This window comes from Olea europaea, unplaced genomic scaffold (genome assembly GCF_002742605.1).
Source record: "Olea europaea var. sylvestris unplaced genomic scaffold, O_europaea_v1 scaffold1244, whole genome shotgun sequence".
NCBI lineage: Eukaryota > Viridiplantae > Streptophyta > Magnoliopsida > Lamiales > Oleaceae > Olea > Olea europaea.
Window position 1 is genome coordinate 249,806 of NW_019229877.1, and position 18,051 is coordinate 267,856.

The 18,051-nt window shown below is 36.2% G+C and overlaps 1 protein-coding gene across 1 annotated transcript; it reads left to right on the top strand.

Moving 5' to 3' along the window:
- The first annotated feature begins 616 nt into the window (after window positions 1-616).
- Window positions 617-17,801, top strand: LOC111374401 (E3 ubiquitin-protein ligase PRT1-like). The gene is made up of 7 exons (XM_022997070.1): window positions 617-766; window positions 1,069-1,097; window positions 1,177-1,356; window positions 14,657-15,013; window positions 15,097-15,288; window positions 15,962-16,083; window positions 17,162-17,801. Exons 1-7 carry the CDS (start codon window positions 687-689, stop codon window positions 17,555-17,557), a joined length of 1,356 nt encoding a protein of 451 aa, XP_022852838.1. The 5' UTR covers window positions 617-686; the 3' UTR covers window positions 17,558-17,801.
- The last annotated feature ends 250 nt before the right edge of the window (window positions 17,802-18,051 follow it).

Consider the following 18,051-nt stretch of genomic DNA (forward strand, 5'->3'; position numbering starts at 1 on the left):
ATTTTCCTTGATTTTGAGGAAAATATGATCACATGATTAAAATTAGAAAAGTATTTTTCATGGAAAAAAATGTCAGTTATACGACGCAAAAGTTAGAATTTGAATGAAAAAAACATATTTTTCATGAAAAAATGTTGATAATCAAACAAATTGTTTTTCAGTTTTATTATTGTTTGTACTATAGTTGACCTTCCAGCGAATCAAGCCATAGCTTTTAATGGCATCTCATCACATAATTTTGATCAACTAATCAGTAAAACTATCCAAAATGACGGTGCTCAACTGACATGGATTTGTTCTCAATTCGTTTAAAGCATCTTCAAGAGTTCATATTATAGAACATATTTAAATTTAAAAAGTCAATTAAAATTAATTTTTTTAATTTGTATTTCGCTATTACAGAAATTATTTTTAAATTCTTCTCTCACAAATAGAACTACTTTACTTAAGTCAAAAAATTAATTATCTTTTTTAAAAATAAATTTTAGATTAGTAGGTTAATGAAAAATGTATACTTAAAAAATAAGAAAAAAATTGGTGCGTAATATTATTTTATTGAAAATGCGAGAAAAAAATATATTTGGAAATAAAAGGGCGTATGAACAGCATATATATTAGAAGACCCCTATAAAAATCATATACATACAGATTCTTGTGTATATTTTCTCTGTGCTTGGGCCAAAATAATGAATAATCAAGGTAAAGAAGATTATGGCGATATTGGAAGCGAGGATTTTCCGGATGAGTTTCAGTGTTGTGTATGCTTGTAAGTATTTGCGATGGATTTTTTTTTTTTTTTTTTAATTCTATTTTTCAGCAAACAAGTTACGCATATGAAAGCCTGTATGAATGATTTTCTGTTGGTTGGTTTGTTATTAATTGGATTTTGCGAATATCTTATAATCAGAAGAAGCATACGGCAATAGGGTATATGTCTTTGTCTGTGGAATTGTAGATGCGTGAGCAAACACACGCCAAGAATTGGAATTGGCAGCATGTCAATTAGGGTTTGGGAACATTAATGAAATTTTCTGTCAAGCATTGATTCTTTTTTTTTTTTTCTTTCAGGGATATCATGTACAAACCGGTTGTATTAGGTAATACACTGTTACAAATACTACCGATTTCATAGCTATTTTTGTTGTCGAATCTATTCATTCCTTTCCCTGTATGCAGCCTGTGGTCACATATCTTGCTTCTGGTGTGTTTTCAAAGCTATGGATTCTTTCCGGGAGTCACACTGTCCAATTTGTCGCAACCCATATAATCATTTTCCCAGTATTTGTAGATTGCTACACTTCTTGCTTCTGAAATTATATCCATCAGCCTACAAAAGAAGGGAAAGACAAGTTGCAGGTATGCGAGCTGAAACACCTTAGTCCTACTATTTTATGAATTTACACATACCATGTATATCTATATGTTGGAGCACGGAAACACCGCCCGTTAGTCCTAATGTAGTAACTGCCTATATTGCCTCCACTATAAGCAGTTGCACCAGCTCAAAAGGTTGACAGGCTTGAAAATTTTCAGTAGAAGCAGGCGCTCCATTAGTTATCTTATCTAATAGATATATTGGTTCTTAATTTCCCGCCTTACTCTGAGGTAGAGACATCTCCCCTGCCAAAGAATGTAAGCAAAAAAATAGAAATTAACCTCCCTTTTCTTTTCTGATAGACCAATCGTTCCCTGAAAAAAATATTGATAAAAGAGTGGGAGGGGCTGTCAAGGTGTTGTAACAAATGGAAAATCCTGAATTGATATGATTTCTATTGTGTGTTGGCTTTTAGCAGCTCCCTTTTGACCATCTTTCTTCACATAAACTTCTAAAGGAGCCTTTTTTATTTCCTTATATTCAACTCTTCCTCAAATCAAACCTTTTTTTTTCATCTACTTGGAGGGGAATCACCATTGCCTTCGTATTATGTGAATCAACTCTCTATGTTTAATGATATGATCACTAACCTTTTGTTGGCTCTGATAATTTTATTCTGGGCAAGTATTACCTGTTTTATAATTAATGAAAAGGAAGGACCTGTTTTGTCTTTGTTTCTTTGCGCTTGATATGAAAGTAACTGAGGACATTTAGACTGAGTTGTCAGAGGAGAAGTGAGGTGAACCACGGAAGAGTTGATTTTATTGTAACTTAGATTTCTTTGGAAGGGGACAGACTATGAGAATCTCACCGCTGGAATATTTGGTTTCTATGATTTAACTGATGAGGCGTGGCTCTTGAGCATTCATTTTGAAAGTGCTATTTTTTGCTGCGGTAATAATAATTTAAGTATTGCACTTGGTCTCTGATCTAAAGTTTCATGGGGTGGGATGTTCATGAGACATTTGTCAACTCAATGCAGATAATCATGCTGGAAATGCTCCGTAACATATTCCTTTCTATATGACGAGGAGGAAAATCCAATTTATCACTGCAAAGGCGTGGCTATGCAAGCATGTGTTTGTTGACTTGGTGAAGTATTAGTGGACTGCCAATAATGTAACTTGGGTATTATTGGAATCTAAATTGATTCCTAAGTGGTCTACTACTAGAAAGCTACACTCTTATCTCAACCAAAATTTTCATTCCAAATGTCTAATATTTATTAGGTAGAGGCATTGTGATGCAGCACCAATAGAAATATTCAATGGAGAATGAGAAAACCAATTAACAGGAAGAAGAAATCTAGGGAAGAGATGGTAGAAGAAGAACCAATAGAAGAACCACTAGAAGAAAGATGGAGAGAAAAGGGAAATTTGCCACAAGCCACCAAAATAATGTTTCAATTTTCAGTTATCAACATATAAATAGCAAAAAAATCTAATATTTACGGGCTTGGGCCAGACCCATTAATCAAGTCCAATGAAATAAAATACATCAATATATAAAACACAGAGTAAAATAATTGGGCCGATGTCCGCATCAACTCTCACAGGGTGGGAGAAAAACTCAACTCTGTCAAGTGGTTGAACTACCGCGGTGGACAATCCTTCTGACGAACCAAATATCAGAACTCAACAAATGATAACAAAGCCATGTGCAAATTATCCCCAAGCATATGATCTGACCAAGATGATCTGGTTAAAGGATGATCTTACTGACTCCTATAAAATTCCAATGAATCTGGATCACGTTGTTGATGTCTCGTTCTGGGGATTCATGTACCATCAGAATCAATCAAGTCGGTCCACCCAATGGACAAGAAAGCACTAAATCTCTCTATCATTGGTCAACACAATTTGATCATCTAAAATAACATCAATTTTATCTTTGTGTGCTATGATTAGTGGTATTGGAGTAGACATAGTAAAAGATTTAGTGTAGGAATTTCCATGTAGAGGTAGAAAATAATTATCAGAGGGGTTAAAATAGCCTTTGTAAGCGACGAAGTCCTTAACAGTTAAAATAGAGTGGTGGCCAAAATGTGATAAAAGATCAATGACACGTTTATTTGAACCAACATGTTTTAAAATTTCATAAGGAGCAGCACTACAAGCTTGCAATATAACATAATACCCAATATTAAATTCAAAATTTCGCTTATGCAAATCAGCTTGAAGTTGATATAATGCATTACTTGCTTCAAATTGTTTATTGATCTCAATATGCAAGTTATGAAGATGTGATACAACTACTTCAACTGACACACATGGGAATAAGGTCTAAGGTTTTCCTAGGTTCATAACCATGAATAACTTCAAAAAGACTTGTACTTATAGACCGATTTATAAAATTGTTATATGTAATTTGCTCAACATGTTTTAAAATTTCATAAGGAGCAGCACTACAAGCTTGCAATATAACATAATACCCAATATTAAATTCAAAATTTCGCTTATGCAAATCAGCTTGAAGTTGATATAATACATTACTTGCTTCAAATTGTTTATTGATCTCAATATGCAAGTTATGAAGATGTGATACAACTACTTCAACTGACACACATGGGAATAAGGTCTAAAGTTTTCCTAGGTTCATAACCATGAATAACTTCAAAAAGACTTGTACTTATAGACCGATTTATAAAATTGTTATATGTAATTTGCATTGGTGGGATGATCAAATTTCAGTTCCCAAGATTTTCCTTGAAAAGGGCATGATTACACTAATCGTCAGTACCTTTGGGTTGGATAAGAGAGTGACACAACGTTTGATTGAAAGGTATCGGGAACATGGGATACAATACCTAGATTCATAGGAAAAGTCCATATACTATCTAAGGAGGTGTTCTCAGTATCATTGAAGTCATCAAATTCTTCAAATTTAGGTTCACAGATTTGATCTTATAATCGCTCATATCTTATATTCTTTTGTTCTTCAATGACTAAAGCTCTGCTAGGACATTCAGAAGAGATGTGGTTAAAGCCTTTACAGTTGAAGCACTGCAAGTGAGAAGAAGCCCTTGGAATTTTAGAAATTTTACTCTTATTTTCCAACGCATAAGGAACATTAGACGGGAAGGGTCTTATGATAGACTTAAGAGGAGGCAGCGATGACAAGTTTAGCGGACGATGGTGATCGCGGTTTTCATATGAAGTACTAATAAGTAACTCATAGTTTTGTCTAGAGTAGCTAAAAGAGGGAATCGTTACTTGTTGGATGTTGTCAGAGTTTTGTCTTGGAATTTTCGGTTTTGCCCAAATTTTGGGTTGAAACCCTCTCCACAGCTGTACATCTTATTAATCAACTTCGTGCTCAGCATTTGTATTTTGACTCACCTTATTTCCACGTGCACGGCACACATCCTAGCTATGACATGTTGCATACCTTTGGTTGTGTTTGCTTCGTCCATTTGCCTCCTTATAAACGATATCGGCTTGCTGCTCAATCTTACTATGTACCTTCATGGGTTACAGCATTTCTCAGAAGGATTTTGTTTGTTATGATGGGTTGCTATCACTTTCGTATCTCTCGCAATGTGATTTCTTTTGAGAATCGGTATTACTTCCAACATCTGTCATCTTCTTATTTGGCTCCACTCATTAGCTTTGAGGATTGCTCTCGTTGAGTGTCTTAAACCAGGTATGAAATATTAGAGAGGACGGCCTCTTGTTCCATTGTCCCTTGCCGATCTCGATCCTATCCCAGACATTACTACTCTTCGACAATCTACTTGCAGTACTCATCCTCCTTATCTGTATGGCTTCTCTGCAACTTATTTCATTTCATAGTTCCTACTTCTTATTCTCAGATTGTTACTCAACCCTATTGGGAGAAAGCTATGCAAAAAGAATGCTCTTTAGGATAATCATACATGGGATATTGTTTCTTGCCCTCTCAGCATTAAACCTATTGAGTATAAATAGGTATATTTCGTTATGTTTCGCTCCGAAGGATCGCTAGAGCTCTATAAAGCTCGATGGTAGCTCTTCGAAATCGTCAATAATATGGCGTGGATTATGAGGAGAGCTTTGCTCCTATTGCCAAAATGACAAGGTTCAGACTGTTCTGGTTGTAGTCGCCTCCAGAGGATGGTCTTTGGGGCAGATAGATGTCAATAATGCTTTCTTACATGGCGATCTTAAGGAAGAAAATTATATAACACCGCACTAAATCTCTCTATCATTGGTCAACACAATTTGATCATCTAAAATAACATCAATTTTATCTTTGTGTGCTATGATTAGTGGTATTGGAGTAGACATAGTAAAAGATTTAGTGTAGGAATTTCCATGTAGAGGTAGAAAATAATTATCAGAGGGGTTAAAATAGCCTTTGTAAGCGACGAAGTCCTTAACAGTTAAAATAGAGTGGTGGCCAAAATGTGATAAAAGATCAATGACACGTTTATTTGAATCAACATGTTTTAAAATTTCATAAGGAGCAGCACTACAAGCTTGCAATATAACATAATACCCAATATTAAATTCAAAATTTCGCTTATGCAAATCAGCTTGAAGTTGATATAATGCATTACTTGCTTCAAATTGTTTATTGATCTCAATATGCAAGTTATGAAGATGTGATACAACTACTTCAACTGACACACATGGGAATAAGGTCTAAAGTTTTCCTAGGTTCATAACCATGAATAACTTCAAAAAGACTTGTACTTATAGACCGATTTATAAAATTGTTATATGTAATTTGCATTGGTGGGATGATCAAATTTCAGTTCCCAAGATTTTCCTTGAAAAGGGCATGATTACACTAATCGTCAGTACCTTTGGGTTGGATAAGAGAGTGACACAACGTTTGATTGAAAGGTATCGGGAACATGGGATACAATACCTAGATTCATAGGAAAAGTCCATATACTATCTAAGGAGGTGTTCTCAGTATCATTGAAGTCATCAAATTCTTCAAATTTAGGTTCACAGATTTGATCTTATAATCGCTCATATCTTATATTCTTTTGTTCTTCAATGACTAAAGCTCTGCTAGGACATTCAGAAGAGATGTGGTTAAAGCCTTTACAGTTGAAGCACTGCAAGTGAGAAGAAGCCCTTGGAATTTTAGAAATTTTACTCTTATTTTCCAACGCATAAGGAACATTAGACGGGAAGGGTCTTATGATAGACTTAAGAGGAGGCAGCGATGACAAGTTTAGCGGACGATGGTGATCGCGGTTTTCATATGAAGTACTAATAAGTAACTCATAGTTTTGTCTAGAGTAGCTAAAAGAGGGAATCGTTACTTGTTGGATGTTGTCAGAGTTTTGTCTTGGAATTTTCGGTTTTGCCCAAATTTTGGGTTGAAACCCTCTCCACAGCTGTACATCTTATTAATCAACTTCGTGCTCAGCATTTGTATTTTGACTCACCTTATTTCCACGTGCACGGCACACATCCTAGCTATGACATGTTGCATACCTTTGGTTGTGTTTGCTTCGTCCATTTGCCTCCTTATAAACGATATCGGCTTGCTGCTCAATCTTACTATGTACCTTCATGGGTTACAGCATTTCTCAGAAGGATTTTGTTTGTTATGATGGGTTGCTATCACTTTCGTATCTCTCGCAATGTGATTTCTTTTGAGAATCGGTATTACTTCCAACATCTGTCATCTTCTTATTTGGCTCCACTCATTAGCTTTGAGGATTGCTCTCGTTGAGTGTCTTAAACCAGGTATGAAATATTAGAGAGGACGGCCTCTTGTTCCATTGTCCCTTGCCGATCTCGATCCTATCCCAGACATTACTACTCTTCGACAATCTACTTGCAGTACTCATCCTCCTTATCTGTATGGCTTCTCTGCAACTTATTTCATTTCATAGTTCCTACTTCTTATTCTCAGATTGTTACTCAACCCTATTGGGAGAAAGCTATGCAAAAAGAATGCTCTTTAGGATAATCATACATGGGATATTGTTTCTTGCCCTCTCAGCATTAAACCTATTGAGTATAAATAGGTATATTTCGTTATGTTTCGCTCCGAAGGATCGCTAGAGCTCTATAAAGCTCGATGGTAGCTCTTCGAAATCGTCAATAATATGGCGTGGATTATGAGGAGAGCTTTGCTCCTATTGCCAAAATGACAAGGTTCAGACTGTTCTGGTTGTAGTCGCCTCCAGAGGATGGTCTTTGGGGCAGATAGATGTCAATAATGCTTTCTTACATGGCGATCTTAAGGAAGAAAATTATATAACACCCCTTATTGTCCTCTTTTCGTTGCCATCTTTTTATGTGTGTAAGTTAAAGTGCCCACTTTATGGGTTGAACTAGGTTCCTCCTGTTTGGTTTGACAAGTTTCGCTCTACTCTCTTGGGTTTCTCATTTACCTAAAGTAAATATGATTTGTCTCTCATCTTTGATGCTAAGGTGGGTACTGTGTTTCTTTTGGTTTATGTAGATAATATAGTTATTAATGAGACTGACTCGGAATTAATATCTCACCTTCAAAATCAATTGAAAGATTCTTTCCATATCAAGGATTTGGGTACTTTACAGTATTTGTTAGGTTTTGAGGTACTTTCCAGTCCTATAGAAACTTGCCTGCATCCGTATACTCTTGCCTGCATCCGTATAAGTATACGGAAGAGTTTATTATTTTGGCTGAACTTAAGGATGGTCGCTTGGTTGATACTCATTTGGAAGTGAATGTGAAATATCGTAAGTAGGAAGATGATCTTCAAGATCCTTCTCTATATTGCCAGTTGGTAGGTAGTTTGAATCATCTCACTAATACTCGACCTGAATTTTCTTTTACCGTACAACAAGTGTATTAGTTTATGCATACTTCACGACATCTCCACTTGGCTGCGGTTCATCGCATTATTCGATACCTGCTAGGTACACCTGATAGGGGTCTTTTCTTTTCTGGCAATTCCTCTCTTAAGTTGATAGGATATAGTGATTCAAATTGGGTTGAATGTGTAGATACTCATCGCTCAATTACATTTTGGTGTTTATTTATTGGAAGTGCTCTTATTTCCTGGCGAAGTAAGAAGCTGGATCGTATCTCTAAATTCTTCACGAGTATTGCACTTTGTCTTGTGCCTGCTCTAAGATTGTTTGGCTACGGGGTCTTCTAGCAGAGCTTTGTTGTTCTCAACTTGAGCCTACTTTACTTCATGCTGGCAACACTAGTGCAATTCAAATCGCAGCTAATCCTATGTTTTATAAGTGCACTAAACTCATTGAAGTGGATTGTCACTCTGTTCGTGAAGTTTATGTTGATCGCATTATCTCGCTTCCACATATCATCATTGATGTTCAGATCACTGATGTGTTTATTAAGGCAATGACGCGACAACAACAACAGTTTGTTATCATCAAATTGATGCTTCTTGATCTTCCGTCATCAATTTGAGGGGGATATCAACAAGATTGACAAATATTATGACCCTAACATTATTCTACATATATAATTGATTGTAAATTATTGTAATTATAGTTTACCACATTTAGGACCGTAGCTGCATGTGTAATTATCTCTATTTAATGAAAGGAATCCCAAAATGAGAAATCATTCAGTCTAGAAGATTTTACATTTGGTGCATAATGTATGGCTTTTTAATGGATTCAGCTCTGTGATGCCTCTTTCTTTACTAGAAAAAACAAAAAGGAATGTGGCAATTAATCATAATATGAATTCAGTAAGGACTTAATTTCAATGTCAATGAAAGCTGAACTAGACAACTTGCCCTTTTCGGTCTGTCATGTGTTTCAAAAATATATTGTGGACTGACTATAACAATTTTGAAAAATCCCTGTACAGAAGCAAGTGCCCAGAACTCGCTTGATACTAATATTTCAACTACAGGAATAGAAATATGTTTTTGAATTGAGTCAGACTTATTTTTTTCTGAAGAATGCTGTTTCAGAATATATTGCAGGCTTGATCTTGTTATATTCTTGCTTGTTCAGTTGTATTTTTTTGTTCATTTGAATTCATCCCTATTCCAGCAAAGTGGAAAAGAAAAGAAAGACATTCTTGGAACTTTCAGAAGAATACTGGGATCAGGATAATCTATTGTTGTTCTATTTTTCAATAAACATCTGTCTTTCTAATAAACATCTGCCTTTCTATTACACATTTTGTACAGCTTTAATCACATTGACCCAGAAACTGCATACCTATGGGAAGTTGTCTTGAATGACACTTGTTGCTCCATATAATCTGTTATTCTCATGTTCTGTTTCTTTATCGTTTCAGAAGAAGAAAAGATTTGGTTTCTATGATTTAACTGATGAGGCGTGGCTCTTGAGCATTCATTTTGAAAGTGCTATTTTTTGCTGCGGTAATAATAATTTAAGTATTGCACTTGGTCTCTGATCTAAAGTTTCATGGGGTGGGATGTTCATGAGACATTTGTCAACTCAATGCAGATAATCATGCTGGAAATGCTCCGTAACATATTCCTTTCTATATGACGAGGAGGAAAATCCAATTTATCACTGCAAAGGCGTGGCTATGCAAGCATGTGTTTGTTGACTTGGTGAAGTATTAGTGGACTGCCAATAATGTAACTTGGGTATTATTGGAATCTAAATTGATTCCTAAGTGGTCTACTACTAGAAAGCTACACTCTTATCTCAACCAAAATTTTCATTCCAAATGCCTAATATTTATTAGGTAGAGGCATTGTGATGCAGCACCAATAGAAATATTCAATGGAGAATGAGAAAACCAATTAACAGGAAGAAGAAATCTAGGGAAGAGATGGTAGAAGAAGAACCAATAGAAGAACCACTAGAAGAAAGATGGAGAGAAAAGGGAAATTTGCCACAAGCCACCAAAATAATGTTTCAATTTTCAGTTATCAACATATAAATAGCAAAAAAATCTAATATTTACGGGCTTGGGCCAGACCCATTAATCAAGTCCAATGAAATAAAAGACATCAATATATAAAACACAGAGTAAAATAATTGGGCCGATGTCCGCATCAACTCTCACAGGGTGGGAGAAAAACTCAACTCTGTCAAGTGGTTGAACTACCGCGGTGGACAATCCTTCTGACGAACCAAATATCAGAACTCAACAAATGATAACAAAGCCATGTGCAAATTATCCCCAAGCATATGATATGACCAAGATGATCTGGTTAAAGGAAGATCTTACTGACTCCTATAAAATTCCAATGAATCTGGATCACGTTGTTGATGTCTCGTTCTGGGGATTCATGTACCATCAGAATCAATCAAGTCGGTCCACCCAATGGACAAGAAAGCACTAAATCTCTCTATCATTGGTCAACACAATTTGATCATCTAAAATAACATCAATTTTATCTTTGTGTGCTATGATTAGTGGTATTGGAGTAGACATAGTAAAAGATTTAGTGTAGGAATTTCCATGTAGAGGTAGAAAATAATTATCAGAGGGGTTAAAATAGCCTTTGTAAGCGACGAAGTCCTTAACAGTTAAAATAGAGTGGTGGCCAAAATGTGATAAAAGATCAATGACACGTTTATTTGAATCAACATGTTTTAAAATTTCATAAGGAGCAGCACTACAAGCTTGCAATATAACATAATACCCAATATTAAATTCAAAATTTCGCTTATGCAAATCAGCTTGAAGTTGATATAATACATTACTTGCTTCAAATTGTTTATTGATCTCAATATGCAAGTTATGAAGATGTGATACAACTACTTCAACTGACACACATGGGAATAAGGTCTAAGGTTTTCCTAGGTTCATAACCATGAATAACTTCAAAAAGACTTGTACTTATAGACCGATTTATAAAATTGTTATATGTAATTTGCATTGGTGGGATGATCAAATTTCAGTTCCCAAGATTTTCCTTGAAAAGGGCATGATTACACTAATCGTCAGTACCTTTGGGTTGGATAAGAGAGTGACACAACGTTTGATTGAAAGGTATCGGGAACATGGGATACAATACCTAGATTCATAGGAAAAGTCCATATACTATCTAAGGAGGTGTTCTCAGTATCATTGAAGTCATCAAATTCTTCAAATTTAGGTTCACAGATTTGATCTTATAATCGCTCATATCTTATATTCTTTTGTTCTTCAATGACTAAAGCTCTGCTAGGACATTCAGAAGAGATGTGGTTAAAGCCTTTACAGTTGAAGCACTGCAAGTGAGAAGAAGCCCTTGGAATTTTAGAAATTTTACTCTTATTTTCCAACGCATAAGGAACATTAGACGGGAAGGGTCTTATGATAGACTTAAGAGGAGGCAGCGATGACAAGTTTAGCGGACGATGGTGATCGCGGTTTTCATATGAAGTACTAATAAGTAACTCATAGTTTTGTCTAGAGTAGCTAAAAGAGGGAATCGTTACTTGTTGGATGTTGTCAGAGTTTTGTCTTGGAATTTTCGGTTTTGCCCAAATTTTGGGTTGAAACTCTCTCCACAGCTGTACATCTTATTAATCAACTTCGTGCTCAGCATTTGTATTTTGACTCACCTTATTTCCACGTGCACGGCACACATCCTAGCTATGACATGTTGCATACCTTTGGTTGTGTTTGCTTCGTCCATTTGCCTCCTTATAAACGATATCGGCTTGCTGCTCAATCTTACTATGTACCTTCATGGGTTACAGCATTTCTCAGAAGGATTTTGTTTGTTATGATGGGTTGCTATCACTTTCGTATCTCTCGCAATGTGATTTCTTTTGAGAATCGGTATTACTTCCAACATCTGTCATCTTCTTATTTGGCTCCACTCATTAGCTTTGAGGATTGCTCTCGTTGAGTGTCTTAAACCAGGTATGAAATATTAGAGAGGACGGCCTCTTGTTCCATTGTCCCTTGCCGATCTCGATCCTATCCCAGACATTACTACTCTTCGACAATCTACTTGCAGTACTCATCCTCCTTATCTGTATGGCTTCTCTGCAACTTATTTCATTTCATAGTTCCTACTTCTTATTCTCAGATTGTTACTCAACCCTATTGGGAGAAAGCTATGCAAAAAGAATGCTCTTTAGGATAATCATACATGGGATATTGTTTCTTGCCCTCTCAGCATTAAACCTATTGAGTATAAATAGGTATATTTCGTTATGTTTCGCTCCGAAGGATCGCTAGAGCTCTATAAAGCTCGATGGTAGCTCTTCGAAATCGTCAATAATATGGCGTGGATTATGAGGAGAGCTTTGCTCCTATTGCCAAAATGACAAGGTTCGGACTGTTCTGGTTGTAGTCGCCTCCAGAGGATGGTCTTTGGGGCAGATAGATGTCAATAATGCTTTCTTACATGGCGATCTGAAGGAAGAAAATTATATAACACCCCTTATTATCCTCTTTTCGTTGCCATCTTTTGATGTGTGTAAGTTAAAGTGCCCACTTTATGGGTTGAACTAGGTTCCTCCTGTTTGGTTTGACAAGTTTCGCTCTACTCTCTTGGGTTTCTCATTTACCCAAAGTAAATATGGTCTCTCATCTTTGATGCTAAGGTGGGTACTGTGTTTCTTTTGGTTTATGTAGATAATATAGTCATTAATGAGACTGACTCGGAATTAATATCTCACCTTCAAAATCAATTGAAAGATTCTTTCCATATCAAGGATTTGGGTACTTTACAGTATTTGTTAGGTTTTGAGGTACTTTCCAGTCCTATAGAAACTTGCCTGCATCCGTATACTCTTGCCTGCATCCGTATAAGTATACGGAAGAGTTTATTATTTTGGCTGAACTTAAGGATGGTCGCTTGGTTGATACTCATTTGGAAGTGAATGTGAAATATCGTAAGTAGGAAGATGATCTTCAAGATCCTTCTCTATATTGCCAGTTGGTAGGTAGTTTGAATCATCTCACTAATACTCGACCTGAATTTTCTTTTACCGTACAACAAGTGTATTAGTTTATGCATACTTCACGACATCTCCACTTGGCTGCGGTTCATCGCATTATTCGATACCTGCTAGGTACACCTGATAGGGGTCTTTTCTTTCCTGGCAATTCCTCTCTTAAGTTGATTGGATATAGTGATTCAAATTGGGTTGAATGTGTAGATACTCATCGCTCAATTACATTTTGGTGTTTGTTTATTGGGAGTGCTCTTATTTCCTGGCGAAGTAAGAAGCTGGATCGTATCTCTAAATTCTTCACGAGTATTGCACTTTGTCTTGTGCCTGCTCTAAGATTGTTTGGCTACGGGGTCTTCTAGCAGAGCTTTGTTGTCCTCAACTTGAGCCTACTTCACTTCATGCTGGCAACACTAGTGCAATTCAAATCGCAGCTAATCCTATGTTTTATAAGTGCACTAAACTCATTGAAGTGGATTGTCACTCTGTTCGTGAAGTTTATGTTGATCGCATTATCTCGCTTCCACATATCATCATTGATGTTCAGATCACTGATGTGTTTATTAAGGCAATGACGCGACAACAACAACAGTTTGTTATCATCAAATTGATGCTTCTTGATCTTCCGTCATCAATTTGAGGGGGATATCAACAAGATTGACAAATATTATGACCCTAACATTATTCTACATATATAATTGATTGTAAATTATTGTAATTATAGTTTACCACATTTAGGACCGTAGCTGCATGTGTAATTATCTCTATTTAATGAAAGGAATCCCAAAATGAGAAATCATTCAGTCTAGAAGATTTTACATTTGGTGCATAATGTATGGCTTTTTAATGGATTCAGCTCTGTGATGCCTCTTTCTTTACTAGAAAAAACAAAAAGGAATGTGGCAATTAATCATAATATGAATTCAGTAAGGACTTAATTTCAATGTCAATGAAAGCTGAACTAGACAACTTGCCCTTTTCGGTCTGTCATGTGTTTCAAAAATATATTGTGGACTGACTATAACAATTTTGAAAAATCCCTGTACAGAAGCAAGTGCCCAGAACTCGCTTGATACTAATATTTCAACTACAGGAATAGAAATATGTTTTTGAATTGAGTCAGACTTATTTTTTTCTGAAGAATGCTGTTTCAGAATATATTGCAGGCTTGATCTTGTTATATTCTTGCTTGTTCAGTTGTATTTTTTTGTTCATTTGAATTCATCCCTATTCCAGCAAAGTGGAAAAGAAAAGAAAGACATTCTTGGAACTTTCAGAAGAATACTGGGATCAGGATAATCTATTGTTGTTCTATTTTTCAATAAACATCTGTCTTTCTAATAAACATCTGCCTTTCTATTACACATTTTGTACAGCTTTAATCACATTGACCCAGAAACTGCATACCTATGGGAAGTTGTCTTGAATGACACTTGTTGCTCCATATAATCTGTTATTCTCATGTTCTGTTTCTTTATCGTTTCAGAAGAAGAAAAGAAATATGGACACACTTCTCCACGGTTTGATGGCTTCTCTGATTCTCTTTCTGATAAAGCGCTTGGCGTTCAAGACACCTCTCCACATACAGCTGCCACGGTCTTTAATATGACACAGAGAAGGGACTCTTCCCTCATTCAAGATTCTTCAGTAAATGAAGCTAATATGACCATGATTCCTACAACCTCAAGTCAGGAAAGCACTACAAACATGGCAAAGCAAGGAGATAGTATGGTCAAATCTGAAGTTAAAAATGAAGCACGCAAGCAGATCCTTATGACTGACTTGCAGTGCACCCTGTGCAAGCAGCTGTTATATCGACCTATAGTTCTTAACTGTGGCCATGGTAGGTTTTGCGATCAATTTGCATGTCATATCAGGAAGAGTTCGTCAATAACACTTAAATGCTTATTGTCTTCGATTTTGCAGTTTATTGTGAAGCATGTATAAACAATCAAGTTAACAAGGTCTGCAGATGTCCAGCGTGTCAAAGTGTGCATCCAAATGGATTCCCAAATGTTTGTTTTGTTTTAGAGCACTTCCTGGAGGAGCATTTCCCCGAGGAATATTCAGCAAGAAAAGTGTCTTTAGCTGACCAACTACATACAAATCCATCTGAACGTATGTTACTTTTCCTTTTTCTTGTTTGTTCACAGCGAGTATACTATTTGACGATGTGACTTGATTCTTAGGTCTGAATGTCATTCAGATTCTATTCAAGAAGCCATTTATGGTTAAGACACACTTGTCCACTGGCACAAACATTAACACATGTATACAGTTAGCAATTACCTGATAATCAAGCATGGCCATTAATCCAGTGAAGACATACACTACATGCTGTAATCTGCATTTATGTGAACTTCATTCAATTCATCTCGTGCAGGTTTCATGTTCAGATATGGCTTCCATTCTATTCTCCAGAAACGACTAATTTCCAAGAACTGCCATATTCAATACTCATGATCATATAGGAATATTTATTTTTTCATATAGGAGAAGAGACCCTATTTTGGACCCTTTCCTCCATATACTTTTTCTCCATGGGTAGCTGTTCAATTGCATCTATCCATTAAAAATTGAAGTTTAAACCGTATAGAGAATCAATGATGTTCAGGACTGTGTCATGGCATTTGTTAAGAAAAAAATAGTTGTATTACTAAATAAAGAACAGATGGTACTCTTGTGAGCCTGTGATAGTACTCCCCGTATATAACGGTCATTGGATTTTGATGTTAAATCAATATCATTGTTTGTTTGACTTTCTCCTTTTATCCTGTACTATTGCCATCAGGTACGGCCAGGAAGCGGGAGCAAGCAACTGAGTCTTCGTCATTTCCTAGAAGGGCTTACTTATCATGGCTGTCTGACCGTGGGACAAAGTTTCACCCTGCGGTTGGTTGTGATTGGTGTGGGGTAACATGATTATTTCTTTTCTTGCTTTTCTTTTTAACTGAGCATTCACAAGGAAATTTCTGAGGAAAAATGGCTTAGTAACTTTCATATTTTCCATGTTTGTGATTTTTACAAGTCTTTTCTTTAGATTGGTTCTATCACCTAATGCTTAATAAAGATTTCACATGCCTTTTCTTTCACTAAATATTTGACACCAACCTAAGTGTTTTTTATGCAAAACTATGTGAAAAAGGTATTATCTGTTCCTGAATTAGTTTCTTCACAAACCTGAGAATCAATTTTCCAAATTTCACCTGCCACACTCAGAACATCAACGTTTGCTCAACTTCATTAACAATTTGGTTTGCATTTTGATTTCTAGTGTTCATCAGTATCTTCTTTTAGCAGTATTTCATCACTTCAAGCATTTTTTTTTTCTTTCATGGCTTCCACTATGGCTACCTCCATATTCCTGATTTCCACAGCCATTTTTGTGGCCAAGGTTGTAACCCCCATTTCCACCGCTAGCACCATCACCATAACAATCAATTTCCATATCTTCCCTTTTCAATCACAAGTTGCAAAAGTCTTCATCTTTAACCCCATTGATATGCCCCGGACTAAAAACCCATCTTTCTATTAAAATTTTCATTTCAATTCTAGATAAAGCTTTATGTTAAAGATGTGGTGGTTCTTTTTAATTTGTATGGTACCCATGTGCACAAAATAAACGTGCTTTGTTTTTAATTTTTCCTGTTTCAAGTGATTATCTCAACTACTTGAGTAACAAACACTAAGTGTGAAGTATCAAGGGAAGCTTATAGAATTTAAGGTGATGGGCTTGAGTTTAGAAGAAAACAACCACTAGGGGGTGTCTGTTGGTGGTTCATCTTCAGAGATAGGTTAGTTGGGAAGACGTTATTTTAGCTTATTTTCAATAAGATACTGCTTTTAGAAAACTGAAAAGTTCCCGTGGAATGTCTTTGCCACCAGGCAGAATTCATGCATCAGGGCCGGATTGTATACAATCTTGCAAATTCAAAAAATGTAGTATACGTTTTTATCTTTTCTCTGTGGCACTAATTTCAAAGAAATGCAGATGTATCCTATTGTTGGGGAACGATACAAATGCAAAGACTGTGTTGAGGAAATAGGCTTCGACCTCTGCGAAGAGTGTTATAAGAGTTCCTCCAAGCTTCCAGGTCGATTCAACCAGCAGCATACTCCAGAACACCAGTTCGTGATCGAGAAACCTATTTTCCAGTTGAGATTTGAAGCTGTACCTCCTGAACATCATGATACTGGTAGCCTGGGCATCACTGAAGAAGTTATGGTCTCCAACTCGTCAAATGACACTTCACAGGACGAAGTAGATGGTGCAGCATCTCTGAATTTGTCACCCGACTCACTACAGGATCTGGGAAATTCTATTGCATTGCCCGTTCCCTTCAACAATCCTTCAGAAGATCAAGAATATACCGACTCTGGAACTTGAAATCGTGTTAGGTTATTTACCAATGTACCAGTCTGATGGCTTGTCTGTGGAGGTGCACAGAGTATTGGATGGTATTAAAGAAAAGAAAAAAACAAATATTTAGTCCTTTGTACTATTGAGCTCTACCAGGTACTGTATATGGATCATACATGAATCTATTTAGGGTCGCTCTCAAATATTGCATTTGTTAGCATTTTGTCTAAAGAGTAACATGTTTCCAACTAGGTCGAGAAACTTCAGGCATCAGTGCGATTGTGTACTTCCATTTTGCACCTAGTATCTATTTGTTAGCACAAATGTATTGATATGCACACAGAGTATTGGATGGTATTAAAGAAAAGAAAAAAACAAATATTTAGTCAAAAAACAAATATTTAGTCCTTTGTACTATTGAGCTCTACCAGGTACTGTATATGGATCATACATGAATCTATTTAGGGTCGCTTTCAAATATTGCATTTGTTAGCATTTTGTCTAAAGAGTAACATGTTTCC